This window comes from Ursus maritimus, unplaced genomic scaffold (genome assembly GCF_017311325.1).
Source record: "Ursus maritimus isolate PB19 unplaced genomic scaffold, ASM1731132v1 scaffold_11, whole genome shotgun sequence".
Classification (NCBI taxonomy): Eukaryota; Metazoa; Chordata; class Mammalia; order Carnivora; family Ursidae; genus Ursus; species Ursus maritimus.
The window spans coordinates 41,188,721-41,210,665 of NW_024423453.1; the positions used below are offsets into that span (position 1 = coordinate 41,188,721).

The 21,945-nt window shown below is 45.2% G+C and overlaps 1 protein-coding gene across 4 annotated transcripts in view; it reads right to left on the minus strand.

Moving 5' to 3' along the window:
* TMEM154 (transmembrane protein 154) overlaps positions 1-21,945 on the minus strand; it is a 55,377-nt gene that overhangs the window by 15,803 nt on the left and 17,629 nt on the right. The window contains exons 3-8 of one of the 4 annotated variants that reach the window (XM_008685485.2): positions 18,720-18,989; positions 18,588-18,626; positions 13,115-13,142; positions 11,670-11,755; positions 9,790-9,847; positions 656-2,662 (exon numbers count right to left, since the gene is read on the minus strand). In XM_008685485.2, coding sequence (XP_008683707.1) covers positions 2,647-2,662; positions 9,790-9,847; positions 11,670-11,755; positions 13,115-13,142; positions 18,588-18,626; positions 18,720-18,989 — 497 coding nt within the window. In that variant the 3' untranslated portion in view covers positions 656-2,646. Of the gene's footprint in view, positions 1-655; positions 2,663-7,856; positions 8,122-9,789; positions 9,848-11,669; positions 11,756-13,114; positions 13,143-18,587; positions 18,627-18,719; positions 18,990-21,945 lie in introns of those variants that run through there. The other 3 variants (XM_008685484.2, XM_040626360.1, XM_008685486.2) reach the window with 3 other exon arrangements.

Here is a 21,945-nt window from a genome sequence, read left to right on the forward strand (position 1 = left end):
ACCTATTACATGGAACCCCAGGATTCATCCTGGATATCTTCTAGGTGTGAAAACATGGCATGTGTAAATTTAATTCAGCATAAAATTTCAATGTTTTCCCCACAATGAGAATTTCGGCGGTGTCGTCCTAGTATGTAACCATGCCTGATCACTCCAGTACGTTCAGAATTTGTATCAATTCGGACAGAAATTGAAACTCAAGTCTGTATTTTCTGTTTAATCATCATAGGGGCCTCCTTCCAGAAGTGGTGCAAACTGATAGTTTAAACAACCCAAATTAAAAAATAGACAAAAGCCTTTTTAAAGCATCCATTTACATTGCTAGAGGCATTTGCCTCCCCTCCCCCACCCCAACCATAGATACAAAGTTTGATCCATGCCGCATTCCTGTGTTTGGATAACAATGAGCTCCCCAGAAAGAGGAGTCACATCATTGAGTTAAGAGTAACAGACTGATATTCTTACATATTTATTAAAACAAGTTTCCTGAGAAGTTCGACTCGACTATATATAAGATACCTATTGATTGAACAGTAATAAAAAGATACAGGGTGCTAGGATTGACCCTTCACTGCTTTGGTTCATATATCTTGCCAGAATAATCTCCCTTTAAAAAAAATGCCTTTTATACTGTGCAGTTATAGAGGTTAGTACATTTTTCAGACATAAATTGAATGACGTGTTGCTGAAGCCTGCTTCTTCTGGAATTTGAAATGATCTTAAATACCGAATGAGAGTATTTTAATCCTATCATAAAATATTGCTTCATCAAAATGAGATTCCAAGACCCCTGATAGCTCTCTGGACTTCTGAGTCGCATTATTTGATAGTCTCGGATAAAATGTACAGGCCTCAGTGTTCACCACAAATCCTGGATGCTTAGAGAGAGAGAGAAGGCATCTGAGACTCTTCTGAGAGTCAAAGTGTTGAGAAGAAACAAAGTAACAAAATAGGCAGAAAGGATGATTCCAAAAAGTGGCAATCTTGGCATAAATATATGGGAGTCACTGTGGACCCCAAGTTGAATACGAGTGTGCAGAACAGAAGAGAAAACAAAAATGCCATATTAGGAGGTGCTAATGAGAATATGGCAGATAAATCGGTTGAAATTATATACCACTGTCTTTTGCCAAAGCTCTGTCAAGTCTCAGGATAGCATGATAGCAGTGGTTAAGCACGACCAGATCGTTTTCTTTCATTGTGTGGAAAGATCTCCCCGGCTTTGGAACTCTGCCTTTAAAACTATGGGCACAGTTCAGAAGGCGAGTGTGCCAGAGGGATTCCAAAAGGGAGGAGGGGGTGGTTTTTGTTCTGTATGAAGGCAGCCTTTCAAACACAAGACCCCCAATTCAGCAGCAAATGTTTGGTGAACCTCATCTCCCCTCAGTTTACATGTAGAGAGTAAAATAAATAAAGTTTTCATTCTTTACTTCTTTCCTGGAATAAAATATCAGGTGTCGTAGAAGACCTGAGGACTCCCAATTTGCTAGATTGCTTTAAAGGTCAGAAGTGGAGAATTAAGGATTAAAGGAGGATTGCTGTTACGTGAGTGGGAGTGATAAGCAGGCCCTTCTGCACTCGGCGCCATTGCTTCTTGTAAAGGGCGTCAACACACACCAGGGGGACCGTCCTCTCTGACGGGCTCATAGCGGCCTTCTGGAGAGCTGTGTCCAGGACAACGCGAGGCTTGTCCCAGCTGGACGGGAAAGGGCTCTGAGTGATATCTGCCACAAGCAGAGGGATTTCCTATTCCTATTCTGTTTGTTTCAAATGGCCTTAACCATCTCAGAAACACAGAAGGTTGACAGCTGAGGCCCCCGTGCACCTGTCCTCGTCACATACCACGGGCAAGGGAGGTGTGGTGAGAGCAAGAATGAGCTTGGGGGGAAATGTGAACAAGCAGGTGGTTTTAGCTGAGAAGGAAATCACTTTGCTCTCTCACTGAAGATTCCTAGTGCTCCGAGAAGGTCCCAAGGGATCTGGCCAACTCAGAGTCCTCGAGGCACCCAACAGCATCTCCTTGGGACGGTGGCCTCTCTCACTAGGTCTTCCGGGCAGGTAGCTGAGCTTAGCTAGCCCCTGCAGTGATGTATACAGTGAAACACCCGCTTTGTTGTCTGTCTTTTGCATGATGTAACTCGCCCTGAGGAAANTTCCTGCTGAATGCAGATGACCTATCAGAGGACTTGACTAATCAGAGGAAATTATCCAGAGCTAATTAGGTAATAAGGTGACCCAGAAGGAAGCCATATATAAAACAGCTTCCTGATTGAAACTCCAAGGAATGAAGAAGCAGAAAGGTAACAAAGACCCAGAGAGCGTGGCCAGAGTGAGTCCAGGCAGCGAGAGGTTGGCCGAGAGGAGGGCAGAGGCCCTGATGAGAGCTGAAAACCACGTGCTTCCTCCTCCCTCAGAGGTCACCATGGACGGCAGCTGAGCCTCTTCCTGGCGCTTCTCAATCGTGCATTCTTCCAAGTACAGGTGATGCCATCATTAGGAAGAGTGGGCGTTGAAAGAAACAGCAAAAGGTTCTTGTCTATGTTGATTTGAAATTAATTAAATTCGCATCCTCTTCATCGTCTGCTGGCAGGCTCGGCAGGCTCCCTCCGGGCCGCTTCTCTTGGAAAACATTAGCACCATTCACTTTCAGGATTCATTGTCACTGTGAAAAACAGAACAATCGTATATTTCCAAGAAGCTACCGAGAGCTGGTCACTCCACTGTGGAGGTGACTCAAGAAAACATAAACAGTCAGGAAGCCAACAGTGTCCAGCTTACGATTTCTGAAACAAAGGTTGGTTTGGATTTTACATTTGATCCCTGAGGAGGAAATCCATGAAAGCCAAGAAATAATCCCTGGCTCTTGTTCTAATATCCCTCCCTAGTGCCGATGTGGAGACAACCAGATGGAGTTGGGGGTTCCCCCCCTTTAATTAAATCTAATCCCATTCTCTATGAATAGATGCCAAATTACTTTTTTTTTCCTTTTTAAAAAATTTCCATGTGTTGTTTTTTCTCTGGAGTTTGTGGTCCTGGCGTGTTTTCAAAAGCCCCTTTTGCTCATATCCCCAAAGGATCTGGAGGTGACTTCTCAGTGTCATTTAGAATTCAGTCATTGGACATCTTGGGGTGTGAGGAGACATAAACTATGGACATGGTGTTCGGACATGACTGCGCTGGCAGGCTAATTTGTGCTTTTGTTTCTAACTAGACTACCTTGGCCACATATCTGGCTCGGCAGCTTTTCCCCAATGAGACCATGCCTCCACCCACGTCTCCTGGAAAGCAGGCCACTCTACCTCTCCTCCCACTTCTTTTTTTCGGTTTTGTGTCCCATCGCTCAAATCCCAGAATATCCCTACTTGAAGTCACCTTTGTCTCCAAGAAAGTGCCTGAATGATACTAGACAACAGAACCTCGCATCTCCTTAGCTCACAGGCGTGTATAGTCTGCAACCAACTAGATTCATCTGACTCCTATTCCAGAGCTCTCCTGCTCAGGGAGACAGCCTGAGTTTCCAAAAGGACTGAAGCAAACTGACAGATAAATAGATCTATCCAGGGAAGGAGAGGGGAAACGTATGTATGGTTACGTGTTTGTGTTGTGAAGATGAGGGGAGAAGCTGGGATTAAGGATGGGTAACCGATGGGAAAGGGGAAGGCGGACAGCTGTGAATAAAAGACAACTTCTGTAGCAAAACTTACTTGAAATGGAAAGCTGATGGAAAATTGAGACACTGTTTAGCCAAAGAGCAGATGTAACCACCCCTTCACTTCGGTGACCCTGAATTACTCTTCACCTGGGCAAGGAGGTTCCGTTTCTTGGAAACTGGGTGGTAGCAGATATTATTTCCAAGATTTAGGAGGTCATCTCTATAGCACTTAAGTCTCTTTCCTTCCGAGGCCTTATCTTGAGAATGCATGTAAATGGGGCTTGTTGAGAACACCCTAGGAGCATTTCGAAGGCAGAGCGTGTGACGCCGTCCACCGACCCGAGCATGTTTCCTGCGGGCGCTGCAGAGCCCGGGAGCTCCCCCGGGGCCCGGGCTGCTCAGCTCTGTGCCGGTGAGCCGTGCGACGGCGCCTGCCACACACGCCCCCAGCGCACACCAGTTGCTCGCGCGGTGGGACATCGGGTCCTGCCTGCTGTCCCGCTCTCACGGGCACTTTGGGGGGGGGGGGCTGCCGCGGCCGGGTCCTGGCCCACCACCTAGGCCTGGAGGCGTTGTCGCTCGCTCGCTCAGTCCCTGATTCAGTTAGACGTGTTCCCTGCTGGCTTTGCGGCCATTCGTCATCTCCGTGAAATGAGCAAGGAAGCCCGGGCGTTTTTAACGCTGGCAACTCCTAGCGTTCCCTGTTAAAAATACCTTGGCAACCTGCCACACGATTACAACAAATGAAATCCGCGATCCTGCCGCAAACCTCTACTGCTCGCCTCGGTGTTAATTCTGGCAGCTTTAGTGTCTTGCCGACGACAGTGGCATTCGTGAGTAATTTCTCTCAGAGGGTTGCAGAGATATTTTAAGAATGTGGGACAGCTTCCCCAAAAGCCTTTAGAGTAACAGGCCTGCCAACTGTAACAACAAATTGAACTGATGACAAAGCATCGTCTTACGATTTTTAAGAAAGCATCTAATGGGCACCTAGCAGTGAAATGAGGGCAGAGGCAGCTCTGAACACCTTGTTTCCTAACTGCCCCTGGGTCGCAGGCGGGAGCAGATCAGCCGTCTTTGTTCTCCTGACCCGTTCATCTTCTAACACCCCCTCTGTATGACCACTTCGAACGTTCCCTAGCTCCGAAGATGGCAATAAACCTGCATTAAACCTTTCCGTGTTATCATGCTCCCTAACTTGGTTTTGGGGCAATGCAGAGCTCGGTATAAGCAAAGTCACGTGATGATTAGATCATGCTCTCTTTCTCTTCATTAATATAACCTCCCTTCCCCTTCCCGAAAGGGGCCTGGCCTGCCGGGGGCAGGGGGTAGGGGGAATTATAGAGGTCACGCATCTGGCTAACATCACAGCCAGGCCTAAAATTCATCCAGCACACATAGATCATGCCCGCTGCCGACATAATCTGGGCCACTATTCAAGCGATGCCGTGGTTTATTAAATTTAATACATCTTCCCTCACCCACCACACGCATACGCAGGCACACACGCACGCACGCACAAGCACACACACACACGCACACACACCTGCATTTTAACAATGTTATCTGAGGTTATCATCCTGTGGGATTATAAGCGGTTACCTTATGACCCTTGTATGTCACGTATATCCTTCATAATACAGAGCTCAGATTTGAGGGGAACCAGTTGCCACCCAATACACTTCCCATTGAATACTTGTTGAGTTTTAAAGGACTTTTGAGAGTCTAGAAAGGAAAAAAGGAAAAAAAAAACTCATAAAGAAAATAACTAGAAGTGGCCACAGAGATTTACTTGAGTGGAGAGGCCAAAACAGTTGGCCAAAACTGCTGTTTTCTCGCAATTAATGGTTCAGTCTTGTCAATGACTGCACGAGATGATGGATGCGCCACTCACCAGATACTCTCATGCGTTGGCCTCATGGTGGCTGCCTTTCTTGCTGTGGAGTGTCCCTTCTATTTTTTAATCTCTAATTTGTCTTTTAATTTGTAGAATGTCTCTTATCTTAATTAATTAATAAAAGAAAATGAAAATGTACTTTAAAAGACACATTGAGTTTTATCACAAACTTACTGTGTAAATTGGACAAATCACTTAACCTCCCTGATTCCAGGTTTACTCATACAGATTATTTCATTTTAACTGGTTGAACTGTCATGACGTAGACCATGCCAGGCACCGATTAGGTGTTCAGTCAATATAGTTTGTAAAACTACATCAACAATCATACTTTAAACAAACAAACAAAAAAAGAGAGACAAAGAGAAGAGCAGAAACAGGAAGAAATTCCCAAAATTCTTTATTAAACTAACCTGGATTTTCCTAAGAAATACTGAGGTGATCCATTTTTAAGTCCCTGAGCTCAGACATGAATCATAAAATAAACAATAGAATTATTACAAAAGCAGAGCAGGCAGGCTGTTATTGACCCTCTCTGACTAGCTGACTTCCCAGGTGAGAGTGCCTAGGCTTCTGGTATGTATAAAATGCTCTATATGTGTCTTCTTATATTTTGTTATTGATGTGCTTTCAAAATCCTAAATCCACTGGGATGGAACCAAGTCAATTTTTTCCCTTGTCTTTCCCAATGCTATTATTCAATATAAACTCATCACAGTGGCCAATTGGCATAAAGGGAAAAAAGACGGACATTTGGCTGATATTTGCAATTCCTTTTCTGTGGTTATTCACCTAAGCTCGCAGAGACAGAAACACCGAGTTTGCAGGAAATTGTCCAACGATAAAGGCCTCGGGAAGAAGGGCCAGGCTGGCTAGACCTTCAGCACTGTGATGAAAGGGATTCTCTCCTTCACGTGGTTACGACTATCTCGGGGCATTCAGGAAGATGCTGGGAGGGTTCGGGTAGACAATAAGGGAGTACGTTCTTCACAGAGAATTCAAACAATAATAAAACCAACTCAGTAGATCTGCTTTCTGTTATCACCAAGTGCTGGCAAAGCTTAACAACGCCACTGACGAGATCCTCTTCAACTCCAGCGCAGACCTCTCCCGCTGCCCCGCCACGCCCCCTGCACACTATTTCACCGACACTATTCCCACTACTCTTACAACGCCTCACACGTGACAGATAAGAATTAGGGGGGAAATGCTAAGGTAGGAAATAAGAACATGTAACTCCCCCTCCTCCACAATTCCTCTGTTATCTTTTCTCACTGATTTTCTAAAGACATGAAAACCATAGTATAAACTTCCCAGAGTGCTTTGTAGGTCTCCGGCCCTCATAAAAGTCCTGTGCTAAGTGTTAGATTCCACAGCATAAAAGGAAACGTCCATTGCATGAGGACAGGGCAAAGTAATGAACGATGGCTGGCCAATGGGATATGTGGGAAAAGACCTGAGAGACCTGAGACCATGGGCCCTAATGAGAAAATCTTCACACCTAGTGCGGTGCATTAAGGGTAAGGTGGTGACCAGATTGACTCCTTTTTCCAGAAGTACATGAACTCTATATATAACAGAGGTTCTGTGTCGGGCTTCTGTGCCTAGCATCAAGAAGGATTGAACTCTTGAAGTGGGTTCTGGATGTCTTACTGTAGTAAGAGGATGGAGATGGGTGTTTCCCACTAAGCTCACTCTCCAGTGACTGTTAGGTACTTTCTGAAGCATTGTGGTCACTGGCATGCTGCTTGAATGGTAGAGGAAGGATGAGTCGCAAATGTAAAAGCCAATGGGGAACTTAGGGGGTAATGATGTGTCAAAGTACGTTAGCTGATTGGGACAAATGTACCCCTCTGGTGTGGGACGCCAATGGTCAGGGAGGCTGTGCATGTGTGGAGGTCGGGAGTATATGGGAACTCTGTAATTTCTGCTCATTTTCCTGTACACCTGAAACTGCTGTAATATGGAAAGCCTTTTTTTTTTAAATGCCCCAACCTCCAATATGGATGTGCCTGGGCCTTTGGACACAGGCTCCTTAGCCCAAAAGGCAGTGAATTTATGTAAATCGATTTTAAGCTAATAATAATAATACCAGGGACACCTGGGTGGCTTAGTTGGTTAAGCATCTGTTGTCGGCTCAGGTCATGATCCCGAGGTCCTGGGTTGGAGCCCTGCATCAGGCTGCCCGAGGGAGCCTGCTTCCCCCTTTGCTGCCCACCCCCTCGCGAGCGCTCTCTCTCTCTCCCTCTCTCAGACAAATGAATAAATAAAATCTTTAATAATAATAATAATACCAATACTTATTGAGAGTCTATTTTGCGTCAGACTTTGTTCTGAGTGCTTTGTATTTTTCTGAGTTTTTAGTGACTAAAAATTGGATTTGCTTTACAATCTTGTGCTGCTCTTTGAGTAATCAGAAAGTCCCTACAGCACCAGGGCCTTGGGACTTGCCACTGCTCGCTCCGTAATGCCGGTGCCGGCTTCACTGAGAGGGAACGAAGTGAAGCCGGACTGTCGTCCTATGAATTGAAGCCAGACGGATCTGGACCAATGGAGGAAGGTAGACATGCACCTTAAAAACAACAGTTTAGCATAAAGCAGCCCTCCAAATAGGATAAGGCTTTTTGTTTTACAGGCAGAAATGAGCTCGAGCTTATTTTCCAAGACCAACTTTTCAATATTTCAGAAACGTGATTTCTAAGATGCTTTCACAACCATGTAATCCTCTAACATTCAGTTTCTTCTATGTTGCCAATAATTTCAAAGATCAAGAGGCAGGTACATAAAAACCACTGATGTTTCGCATCATTTGAGGGTGCCCGTCAGAGATAAGGTAACAAGATATTTATAGGGTTTCGGCGGTGATGTGGGTGAGCCCCACACTGGGCATACACAGTGACTCATTTTTAGGTAAGATGAAAACACGGAGAAAATACTCCTTTGTCATTCCCTTTGTGATATTCCCCTAGCATTTTCTTTTCTTTCGTCTGCTTGCTAATATCTGGCATCTCATTTAAATAGGATAGAACCTTTTCTGAGCCAGTGATGAATTTTTAACATGCAGATACCTGGACAGATAATAATGACTGAAATCTTCAATACGAAGTGGATTTCCACGTCAGAGCTGAGGCTTGCCTCGGTAGGACTCTGGGGGCCTGATGTGTGAGATGTGGGGTGACCGCCTCTCAGACAAGGTTACGGGAAAGGTGCAGAATAAGAGTTCAGGAGACAAACATCTGACAGCCCCAATCACTACTGACTATCAGTCCTCCCCTGTGCTGTTCCAGCCTCAGGGCCTGCCCAGCGACAAGTGACTGCGGTCTGGAAGCATCTAACATGACTGGCACAGGACATTTGGTTAACATGGAGGGAGAGCAGACGGGTGATGTTTTTCCTGCTTGAAAGTTTCTTCTATTTATTCCCACAGAAGTGTAAAGTCTCGGTTACAGGCTCAGTCACGTTCTTTGCTCACCGATCACCTCTGTGTCACCCCCTACTAACAACTTGGCGCCCCCCAAATCACAGTGCTGCCACGTGGCACAAGTCCCCGAGCTGCTGTATTATCACCCCTTTCTCCTGCGACACTTCTCAGGTCCTGACCAAGCAATTCTCTGATCAAAAACACCCATACATGGTTATTTCCATCCTCGAAAACGGTAACATTTAAACAAGATTACGGTGTGCTGAACACCACCCAAGCCCTGGACGCTAGAATCTTCTATCAGGCAGAGCCACCTAGTGGTAGGATGGAATACGCTTATTAAATTCTCGTTTAATTTCTCTCCTACACCAACCATCCAATCCAGATGGGGTTTTGTTTTGCTTTGTTTTTCATATGTTCATTTTGCTCACTCTTATTTACGGCTATCCCCTTTAAGACGGCCACTTCCACCTGTTTTCTCACCAAACATCGCTTCATCCAAGCTAAACAAACCTATAGTTTGTTACAATCACAAAGTTTCATGACTAAAACGGAAACCGACTCAACAGTGTGTCTTTCCAAGGGCAAGAAAATGCCAATTCTAATTTACTTCTAAAGATGAAGTCACTAGGAAATTTACTTTGCATTTTTCTATTTGCCGTAACTCACACTTTCTTTTCTCCACATGACACACACATATACCCATGTAAATTGTCACTTAAAATTCATAGGCACAGAGACAGTAAGCAAAAGGGCTCTACCGCGGTCTCCCACCCCCTCCCCCATACACCCATCCTCAACAGTGGGAACTAGAAGTACCTTGGGTTGTGGTTTGATTCCTTTTCTTCCTTTAAAGTGGGTAAACATTCACAGTCAGCTAGGACAGAGGAAAAGCAAACTCATTGTTAGTCACCAAAATTCTATTTTCTATCCACAAAACTCTTACATCTGAGCCTCACATTTCCGTGATCTGTATGGTGACTTGTGCAGAAATGGCCTCACTCGGGAGTTCCAGAGGTTAAAAGATTAATGATGGCAAGGCTCTTGAAATGGAAAAAGCATTAGTAGCACAGATACAAGACTTCAACACGCCTCTGGCCCTGTTGGAAAGGGCGCAATTCATCACGGCTTGGTTATTCAGTCCCTGAAGAACCCCGCTCTTGCTCCAAAAGCTAGATCTGCATGTTTCAGGTTAGACACTGGAATAAAATAGCTTTACCGGGGGTCCTGATGTGCCCACGGAATGATTTCTGTCAGGATGCCCAATCGAAAAGCAGCAGGTAGAGTGAGGAAAAACTAACCTTCTTAAAGTCGTCAGAGTTCCCTCCCATGAAGCCACAGTTATTCTTAAGGACAAACAAAAATCCATCGGCTCCCTCATGTATGTGTCAAAATTTCTCTCTACTGTAGTTGTTAAATAGAAATGCCTTTTTCCAGGTTTCTGGTTTAGCGAAGGTAATAGGACCCTCGATGTGTATGACAATGATCTCAGGCACGAGAGGACATACGGCAAATGATTAAGAGAGGTGCTCTTTGAGGGGTATACTTTTTTTTCTTCTTTCTACCTTTTCTTTTTTTGGTTTTTCCAAATTATATTATGTAGGTATGTTTTATCATCTAAAAACAACAAAATGAAACTACCTTCAGGATTATCTCAGTGACCCCTCCCTACCCTTAAATGCTTAACGGAGCTGTTCTTTCCTCCGTGTTGGGCTATGAAAAACTGTTCAGCTCAAAATTGTACAAGTTCATTGAATTGTTCTAATCTTTTGGAAAGCTTATGTTGATAAGCCTTGGGTACAATAATTCTGATGACAGGTGTCTGGATTTAGACTTCACTAGTGTTGAATCTGACAGACCCCAGAGTATTTTTTAAAGATGCGTATTAAAAATACAAATGCTATGATAATATCAACGGTGGATTTTTAAATTTAATCTGAGCATTAAAATAATTTCTTGACTTTTGAAAGGAATTTTTAAAAAGAAAAAACAGCTACCATCATTTTTAAATCCGAGTATTGATTTAATGAAAAGTAAGGAACACATACAATTACTGGCAGATATCAACTGGCAAATAAGTTCCTGAAAATATTTATAATACTACCTAGATTAGTGTTGTCCAACAGAACTTTCTATAGTGATGGAAATGTTCTACCTTTGTGCTGTATAATAGAGCAGTCTTGAGCCACAAGTGGCTACTGAGCACTCAAAACATGGCTAGAGTGACCAAAGAACAAAAATTTTCACATTATATCATTTTTTAAAATTTTAATATGGCTCGCGTCTGTCGTGCTGGACAGCACTGACGTATGTGAACTGGATGTGGTAAGGTTTTATATACACATACAGATGAAAGTCGCAGATCTCTAAATTCTAGAGTGTATAAAGTAATGCCAGATGCTAACTTCTTCCAGATAATTTGGACCTGGAGAGTTCCTTGTTGGAAAAAGACCATCTGCTTCTTTAAAGAGGCCATTTGAAAAGCTTGTAAAAAAATAAAACCAAATGGTACCAAATGGTGCGCTAATCAAGCTGAGTCTTTAGGGACGGTCAGACCCAGGGTCAGGATCTGCACGTGCCGGCTCAGACGTGGACCGGGCTCACACCGGCACACTCCAGGATTTACGGGGTATTTTCCACAACTCCGGCAGCCTTCTCATACTAGAGAAGACGGAACAAGCAACTTCAGGTGACCGTACCGTTTCTGTTCACGCTGTTCATCCACTTGTCCAGCTCTTCCATTTCGATTTCCATAACAGACGGTGTGTCCTCCTCAAAAATGGGGCTAAGGGGAGAGCAAAAACCGTGTCGAAACAAAAAGAAGTGTGGTGGGTGGAGTTCCCTTTGGGGAGAGCCTGGAAAGCTGAGTGGGAGAAGGGTGAAGTTGACACCCTGTGTGACACTCCAGGGCAGCTGGCGGGTTTGCCCAGGTCACACGTACCACACTCTCAAAGGAGGAAAGGCCAGAACTAAAATAAGCCTTCCTCTATCACTGATCCGAAGACTGAGGGCACACAGCTCAAAGGGAGCCCAGGAGACCCTGACTGCGCCCCAGAAGGTGCAAAGTTGAGCCGCCCGCTTCCACCGTGGGGATCCTCGGGGAGGTGCCCTGTTTAGCATTTTAGCCTTGCTTAATTTCACTTCCCTTTCTTTGAGGTTCCTGATCTGTGCCCCAGGTCAAGAGGCCACTGTGCACAGACTGCTTTCCTCACCTCTCGTCTCAATTCCCAGGCTTCTCTGTCACGGGGAAATAGAGCCCTTGCTTTCAGAAACCCACCGCCCTCACTTACCAGGGCTGGGAGCCCACAGCTATGGGAAAGAGCCCCCGGTTAATGTAAGTGGGGTCAGGGAGGAGGACCACCAGCTCCGAACCACAGCGTGGGCGGGACACCGCGCAGAGGAAGTGAGCAAAGTGTCTAAACAAGCAAGGTTACGGCGGGGAAAGCAGGAGGGGCGGTGACATGGCCCCAGAACAGTCTTCTGGTGGAATCTTGCTCTCTCTCTCTCACTCTTCCTCTCCTCTTCTCCTTCCTTCCCTCCCTCTCCCTATCTCTCCCTCCTTCTCCTTGCTCCCTCTATCTCTCTGTCCCTTTCCCTCTCTCCCCCTCCCTCCCTCTCTCTGTCTCACACTCTCTTCCCTCACTCCCTGTTCTATCCTTCCTTCCTCTCCACCCCCCCCCCCATTCCTCTTCTCCCTCCCACCCCACCTTGGTTCTGCCGCATGAACTTCAGGCTTCTACCAGGGCTCTCCTCCTTTAATACAGGGAACATCTCTTCCCTGGTGATAAAATGTTTAACCAGATTAAACGAGCCCATGTCCTTGAAATACACCCAGGGTCAGAAAGCCGAACTACGATGCATTCGGAACTGGAAGCAGTCAAAAAAGATTTTTTTTTTCTGTAGAGGACCCTGTTCTTCACCCAGATCTACCACTGAATTGAGGTTAGGGGACTAGAGTGTATTGCCCTCCCCCCTGTAGGCTGCTGAGGGCCCTCTCCTGGGGCCCAGAAAGCAAGCGGCTCCTCACGGGTCCCTCAAGGATGTCAGAACAAAAACTCTTAAAAAGGCAGATGGCTGTCTAATCTGCTCTTCTCCCTGATATCCTTGTCCTCACTGAGCTGGGTCAGAGGCAGTGGGGACTTACACTTTGATGTTTTCACTTCCCAGTTCACCTGAAGAGAAAAAACATAAACGTCATGTTAGCTTTCATGGTCCATAACAACTTTTTATTTCAACAGCAGTTGAAATCTCCTTTACAAAGACAAGGGATGGCTTCAAATCTCATTTTTAAGGGAACAATAATTAACCTGAGTCAAACATGCGCCATATTGAAACGAGGTCCTCATCCACAGGAAGTCTGTTTTTTTTTTAAGATACGATGGTCCTCTGGGAGTGTTTACCTCAAAGCAGAAGTTTATCCCTTTTCATTTTTTTAATTCATATGAAGAAGAAAACAGTGATGAGGGAAAGCAAGGGAAAACAGTGGTGAGGAAAAAGCGAGGGAGAGTCAGACAAGAGGGATGGTTCCTTGGCCCTGTACCCCAAAATGTCCCAGTTCAAAACACCACTGTTGCATTTCCTTGTGACCCATCGAGCCCAACACTGTGACTGTCCCTCTGTCCCGGAGCAGGCTGTGGTGTACTCCATCAAGCTTCCACCTGCAACTCTGCTCTCCCCCATGCTGCTTGCTTGGCTGGACTCCTCACACCCTTCTGGTTTCCGTTTATACTCTTGCCTCAAGGAGCACCTTACACCTGAAGTAGGGCCCACCTTTCCGGTCGTTCCCCAGCCCAGCACCTTTCTTGCTCCTTTACAGCATTTCCCACAATTTGTCACTGATCAATCCATCTGCTTAATTTTGTCTGTCTCTCCCACTAAAACATAATTCCAAAAGGACAGAGCTCATGCCTGTCTTGTTCGCCCTGATGTCCCGTCACCTCCCATCTGTCTAGCATAGTACCTGGCAAACACTCAGTAAATATGTATTGAATAAATTCATGCCCAGTGCTTTGGACTTCATAATATCATAAAAACGACACTCTGAGCAAACCAGTTTTGTGTTGCTGTGGTTGAGGTGAGAACCAGGTAACAGTTTGTCAAATGCCCATCGGACTCCAGATGAACATGTGGCAAGGATCAGAGCCCAATGCCCCAGCTCCAGCTCTGTTTTGTTTGGCAGGGGAACCAGTGCACCCAGAGACATGAGGCAGTGATGTGCATGAGTGGATAGTGCAGGCCCCTGCACCTTTTATGATGTGAAAACCATTGAGAAGCAAACCACTTTTCAGAGGTCCACCAAATAGTTAGATATTCCTGATCCTTGGCAATCAGAGGTCTCTTTTCGCCAGGCCTACAGAAATGCACGTCCCCATCGAGGAAACACAGCCAGCAGGCACCTGGAACTGAGCTCCTGGCAGCCAGCGCCGCTGTCATTTCCTGGGGGTTGGCAAGCTTTCGTGGCGTTGCCGATCCAGGAAAGCTAGGCACAGATGGAAGTTTCGTGCCATTACTGCCTACCTTCCAGGGCTCTGGATTATGTCTTCCTGGCCCCTGGTAGGAATCTGAAGCTCCCTGCAGGTGGCTGATCCTCAGACACTTGGGCTGGGGAAGGGGAGTATATTCAGCCTATATTTCTTATATACATATTTTTAATCTCAAATTGACCTGCTATTTCCTTAAGGGATTTTACTATAAAGTCCCTACACAATTGAGCCTCCCCTACAGATGACCCATAAAGATCCCCTTGTTTTGTCACTTCCCCCCTTTCCCTCCCCTTCTTTTCCTGCTTAGTAACACCCCCCCACACACACACACACTAATTTCTCAGCGAGCAAGTGGCCCCCCAGCCCCACCGTAGAAGGCAGGATTTATCTTTATAATTTGAGCGCCCGCAGGCTTTGTGGCGAGCAAAAGCGAACCCTGCATGCAGATGATGGAAAAGTTTTAAAAACCCATTACAGAAGTGCTCCCGATGCAGCAAATGTGAAGCTCCTGTAATCAGTATTCAAACAGAGCAAAAAGCCTTCTGTGGCCTCGCCTCCCCTGCTCCGAGACCATTACCCCTGGCCCAGCCACCATGGCAACAGAAAAACATCTGGGAGAGCTCACCGGAGCCGAGCATTAAACCAGGAGGGAGACCAATTACGTGTCCCCAGCAATCAGGCCCTGCCCGCACCACTCCACCTGGCCTCTATCTCTTTATTAATAGCCATCTACTCCCTTTGCAACCGGAGGGCAAATGTACCTCTTACACAACCCCCCACCTGCACTTGATTCCATTTCCCTCCTACAGTCCTTCCATTTCATACCCTCCTCCCCACTTTGTCCTCTGCCTCCGGTTCCCAGTTACACCCACTTAGTCCCCCCCGCCGTGTCCCCACCATCAGCCACTCTCCTCTGTTCATCTTCAGTGGTGGGATTGCTGCGCTGTGGGGGTGGGGGCCAGAGCCCCACAGGAGACAGGCTTGCTTAGCTTTTTTTCTACAAAGAACCCGGAGCAAGACAAAGTCTTTCTGGAGATGTACTGAGCCGAGCCAGGGGTCGCGTTGCCACAGCCTGTTTAATGCTTTCCTTGCAGCTCTCAGAGAGACACAGCGCATCGAGACCCTTAATAAATGTTCATAAGAACAGCTGCAAATTTAAGTCCTGGAGGTCTAGAAAGAAGGGCAATAGAACAGTGAATTACCACCCTGCACTTCCCTTCTCCCGGACTTGAAATGGACAAGCCCAAAGGAAAAACGTGATTGCCGGTCGGAAGAAGGGTTCTTCCTGAAGGTGTTGGCCAGGTCTTCCCCAGGCATCAAGTGTACAGGCTGACTTCCTGCTGGAGAAGAACACACCGGGCTCTATTCACGTGGGGGAGAAACCGATGTGTCTATCTCTAGCTTTCTGAGGGGATATCATCCATGCCCTCCCACAAAACATTGTTTTGGGTGCTTTTCAAGCAAAATGCTGGTCTGACCCAGCATGATAGTTTTATTTTTCCTGGAAAAAAATATTTAAATCACATTTTGTTAATTTGAACAGTCTCCTTTTATTTATTTTTTCAAGATTTATTTATTTAATTTTTAGAGAGCTGGGGGTGGGCGCAGAGGGAGAGGGAGAGAGAATCTTAAGCAGACTCCCTGTTGAGCATGGAGCCTGATGTGGGGCTCGATCTCAGGACCCTAAGAGCATGACCTGAGCCAAGAATCAAGAGTCCGGCGCTTAACCAACTGCGCCACCCAGGCACCCCTCTCCTTTTATGGACTTGCGTTATAATGTCAAATATGAATGCGTGACTTTGGCGGACAGTAGTGGGTAACTTTTCAGCATTGAGTTTGTTTGAAGAGATATCCATGGTTAAGAGATATCCATCCCTATCTATATGAAAGGAAATATTCAAATAAAGCTCTCTCTATCAAAACTTGTGATAAGCAATTGTTTTGAAATTTTAAGATTTGTGTGTTGTTTCTCTTAAAACGAGGCATATTTAAAACAAAAAGAACGTGCCCATTTGTATTAAGAAGTTTCGAATTTGTTTTTGTCTCTGAGAATAGGTAGGTGTTCTTCTAAAAAAGTGCTAACGCTGTTTCAGTAGCTCGTTCATTCAACCACATTTATTGAGCAGCTAATAAATGTGTTGGGCTAGACACCCTGTCAGGTCAAAGGGGCAGTAATAATAAGAAGCAGCAGCTAACACAATAAGCCAGCTATTCTTTTTCCTAAGTGGTTTACACAGATGAATCCATTTCATTCTCACCATGGCTCCGTAAACCAGGTGTCCTATTTGCCCATTTCACAGATGAGGAAACCGAATCAGATGAGTCATGGAGCTAGGAGAAAAGTCAACCAGGCAGTGCAGTTCCAGAGCCCATACTCTAACCTCCACACCACACTATTAAACAAGATAGATAAGACAAGTTCTTGGTTCTCTTGGACCTTAAAGAGAACATAACCTAGTAAGAGAGACCAAAAAAAAAAAAGACAAGTCATCCACTTTTGCCAACGTAAATACTGTGTACAGTAAATGAGAAGTCTCACAGAAGAGGCAGCGATTCATTTTGCCCAGGGAGTGATTACTCAAGGCTTCATAAAAACTTCTAGAACTGGGCATGAAGAATAGGGTGGCAGTTTGCCAAGCAGACAAGACGGAAACCCCTAAACAGAAGGGTAGTGTCAGCCAGGCGTGTAAGCATCGTGAACATGTAAGCCAGGCTCCTGGAACAGCAAAGACTTCGAGGGCAGCTCCAGGGTAGGACGCAGGAGCCCTCTGAGAAGGAGGCCGGTTCTTGATTGGGAATGGCTTTTGAACTTTGAGTTGTTCCCTACAGAGTTCCATGAAAAATCCCTTTCTGTCTTTAGAGCCTAAAAGCATGCACATTTGACTGGACTCCCCCCGCCCCATCCTTCCCCCAAACCCCATGACATCATTATTTAAGACTGGCTGTAGGGCTATGGTTTAGGCAGGAAATTCTTACTGTCCCTGAGGTTAAGAAAATGGGGTCCAGACAGCTCCGTTTGCTTTATCTTTCTCTTTAGCTTACAGAGGAGCTCCCACGTGACCACTGTTACTAGGTCACCCTGAAATTTCAAGCAGTGGAGAAACATGTGTATTTTCGACCCCCTTGGAATCTATTATATTGGCTCCCGCCAAGAAAGGTAATGCACATCAGGGCTTCTTCCCTAGCTTGCATTTACCATACCTGCTGGCAAAATGGAAAATGACCGTTTCTAGCTCCTGTCAAGAGCTCAAAGGCTCTCCGGGTGTAAGGACGGTGAGCCAGGCCCGCAGGCCAAGGGCATGATCTCAAAGCCAGGGGTGCCCTGTTAGTGAGTGTGAGGGATATAGAGTGCGTTTTGTATGCACGTATCAATACATAGCTCATGCGAGATGGTCTCACCCCTTGAGTGATTTTTGGAATAACGAAAGGCTTCAACTTTAAAAAATCTAATTAGAGTCATTTTTACCAGCATAAGCCAAAAGTACTCAAGTCTGCTTTGGACTTAGAAGTACCCTGACACCTAGTATTTGTTGCTCCTAGATATGGAACTGAGTACTCCAAGAGGTATCTCTGACCTAGGGAATTCTCTGTCAGATTGGTTTCAGATCAATGCTGGTCATCTTCAGCCAACTAGGAATTTCATACAAAAGTTAGCGTAGCTTTAATGAGAATAAGAACAGTGCCTTACTCAAGCATTTTCACAATCAAATTGGGATGTGGCATGGAGGAGAAAACAGTATTTTCCATAGAAATATACAGAATATATTATATATAAAATACAGAATATACGGCAGAAGAATCCTCTTCCGGTGGAGACGAGCCCAAGGTCTCAGCCTTCCATCCCCAACCCCAGTCTGACCCACTGCTTCGCCATTTTGAGTGTTTCCTCCAATTTAGGGAATGTTGCATGGACCTCTTGGCCAATATTAGACAGGGCCCTCATCTGGATTAAGTACAGAGATAGCAGCTGTGTGTTGTAAATCTCAATTTAGGCTGAAGCCATTCTTTTTTTGAAAAAATAAGGGGGAATTCATCATTTACTATTTTATGTACTCCTGTTTGCTCAACTTTAAAACCTCTCCCTTCTTTTTCCTCCCTCTCCCCACTCCAGACAGGCATTAGGATCGTACTCACATGTCTGTAAGACACTCTGAGATCCTTGGCTAGAAGGCTCTGTGTAGAAGAAGCAAAAAATACTTTGTTTTACTGATTGTTCCTTAACCCATGAAGCGATTGTCCGGAAATGGGAACATACAAAATATTTACCTTGCTTGTTCCTTTTTCTTTTATAGCGTATTACAATGATTATCACTGATAAAAATAGGAGGGCAAATAAAATCACTGGGATCAACACCATTAATATAAACTCTAACTGATTTGCATCCTCCTCGTCAATGTAAATGTCGCTAAGACTTGAATTTGCCATGAATGTTCCTGTGGTCACCGCAGCAAATTTAAATGGACTATTAACATCTTCATCTCTGTGTTCGTCTTCCAGGGGCGTATCTGCTGACTGTTCCGGTTCCTCAGAAGAATCTGGAGGGGCACACACAAAATTGAGATTGCCATGGAGACAAAGCTACTGTGTTATGTTTTCAATGATTTTTAAATATATCCTACATGCATTCAGTGGTAAACTTGATCCCCTGAGTTCCAGTTCAGTGTGACAGAGTATTGATTTACCGTAAACGGAGCTCAAGCTGGGAGTATATTGAACATGGAATCAGAGCCCAGAGAGAAACCTCCCACAAATGCAGGCAGTTTAGCCTTGACCAGATACGTTAGACACACTTATGCAAAAGGCATTGAGAAGCTTTGTTGTGTCAAGGGTGATATTGCAGAACATCTCCCGTAGGGTATCATTGCTATTTCAAAAACAATTCTGGAGGAATCTAAATTCATATCTACTAGAAGTTAACTACTTTCCTCGTGACACTTAGGTACAAAGGAATCCACACTGTCCCCAATGTTTTTTAAAGATTTTATTTATTTATTTATTTATTTATTTATTTGAGAGTGAGAGATTGCGTGTGCTCTCAAGTGAGTGAGGGCAGGAGCCAAGGGGGAGGGACACAGGGAGAGAGAGAATCTCAAGCAGACTCTCCGATGAGCATGGAGCCCAACGCGGGGCTCAATCCCACAACCCCGAGATCATGACCTGAGCCCAAACCAAGAGTCGAAGAGTCCGACACTTAACCAACTGAGCCACCCAGGTGCCTTGCACAGTCCTAATTTTTAATTAAAGGTTACCTATCCGTGTGGAAGAATTCTTAGAAACTAGGGTGACTGATTAGATTTCAGTGTCAGGTCTCACATTCTGCAGAGAACTGAGTGTCTCTGAGATTACCTGACAGAAATCTTCCTGGGTTCTAAATAAAAACACCCTGAGTCTTTCGTTTGTGAGGCAACATTCTCAAGGAGGAAGTTCCCGTAGGGACTAAGGAAACCGCACCAATATTTAAATGTATTTAATAAAAAGCATCTTTAGAACTTTCCCGATTAAGAAGCTATAAGCAAGTTTATTCTGTTTGAATTTCAGATTGTGTTGGAAAACCATCCTGGGGCTCATCGCAGGGCAGGAAAGGACTATGAGCCTGAAGATTATCTGAAAATCCTCTCCTCGCCTTGGCTATGTAGTGACCACCGTAAGGGAAGCTGAGGGTCTTCATCCTACCGTAGCATAACGGTGCCTATCGTTCAAATGGGGCCCGCCGAGGAAAAGAGCATATGAGTTTAAGCCATAGAAAACTTCTCCAATAAGATGACATATGGGAAAATTCTTTCTAAAGTGCAAGGTGCTGAGCAAACAGAAAAGTAGCTGCTTCAAGCTGCGCTCTATAACCAGAGGTTAGGTCACCCTGTGGAACACCTTACCCATCTGCGTGAGTGAATGACGATGGATTCCTCTGATTTCATTTATAAAAATATTTGCTTGATCACAGTCTAATTTTTTTTTTTTTTTGGTTATACAGACAAACATTTCCGTTTCCTCCAAGACCAGGGAATCCACTTGATAATCACATTGGTAAATGGCACCCAAAACCATCAGAACCGATTACAAACTGCAGAGTCCAGCTAACTGGTGTTCCTCACGTGTTTATGCCAAAAGCAAGATTTTTAAAAATATATACTATTTATCGACCTCTGTCTGGTTAAGTGGACTTGTCTTATATTTATGTCTTTGAAATAAGGTAATAAATTAGTAATAATAGCATATGTTAAAAGCTTTGATACATCATGTATCGCCCTGAACCAGGAAAAGGTATTTGTCCACTAGAATAAATCTCATTAGAGTCACCCCACCTGTAGAACTATTAGGACCAAATAGCATTCTTCACTGATAATCCAAGCGGTGGTGACAAGACATTTACAGGGCGGGGGTGGGGGGCACATATGCAGGTGCAGCTGGTGATACTGACCCTATTCCCTGAGGTCAGTGCTTACGGACCTTCCTCGAATACCCTGACTTGCCTTTTATCTCTTTTGCTTACTCTACTACAGCCGAGGCTGCTGCCACTATGTCAGGCTAACCTTTATAGAGAATTGACTAAGCCAAGTCCTGTGCTCTGCCTTTTACCCAGATTAGCTCATTTTGTCCTTACCATTTTTCCAGATGGAAACTGGGCCAAAGAGGTTACACAACTTGCCCATGGCCCCTGAGCAATCATGGAGCAGGATTTGAACCCAAGAGGGCCAGTCGCTGAACCTGAGCTTTGAACCTCACGCCTTATTTTCCTTCCGATGAGACAGGAGCATAATGATTAGTAGTCATCAAGTGGTGAACAAGAGAGGGAGCCCCATGTCTTTGCCCCTCTGCCTATAAGGAGGTGGCTTCCTGGCACGAAGGGGAAGGGCAGGCAGATGGGTCCCAGAAACCTTGGCTTTGTGGGGCTCCTGCTAAGCTCCTTAGCCCTGATGCACTGTGAGCAAAGCTGCCCAGACCAGCAGGATGTGTTCGGCGCCTCTCCAAGGAAGGCTTTTTTTTTTTTTTAAGTTTTATTTATTTTATTTTTAAAATTTATTTATTTTAGAGAGAGAAAGAATAAGAGAGAGAGAGCACAGGCGGGAGGAGGGACTGAGGGAGAGAGAGAATCTCCGGCAGACGTGCCACTGAGCCCAGAGCCCATTGCAGGGCTCGATCCCACAACCCTGAGATCAAGACCTGAGCCAAAACCAAGAGTTGCACCGTCAACCAGGCACCCCTCCAAGGAAGGCTCTGAGTCACCGCTTGACCCATGGCCCCAGTAGAAGAGAAAATAGGAAAGGAGATAAGGTAGCAGGAATAACGAGGGCATTTGGATAATCAGGAATGAAAGAGAAATGGAAAGAAACACACCAGATGGTCCTGGGCTGTACTTTTATTTTCTAGCATAAGGGGCAGGACTGGTCACAGGTGGCCTTTAGTGACAATTTGCAGGGCAAAGGGGGGGATTTTTCTCCCAATACCCTTTTCACATACACCCTAACATATGTTTTCCACATTAAGCATCAT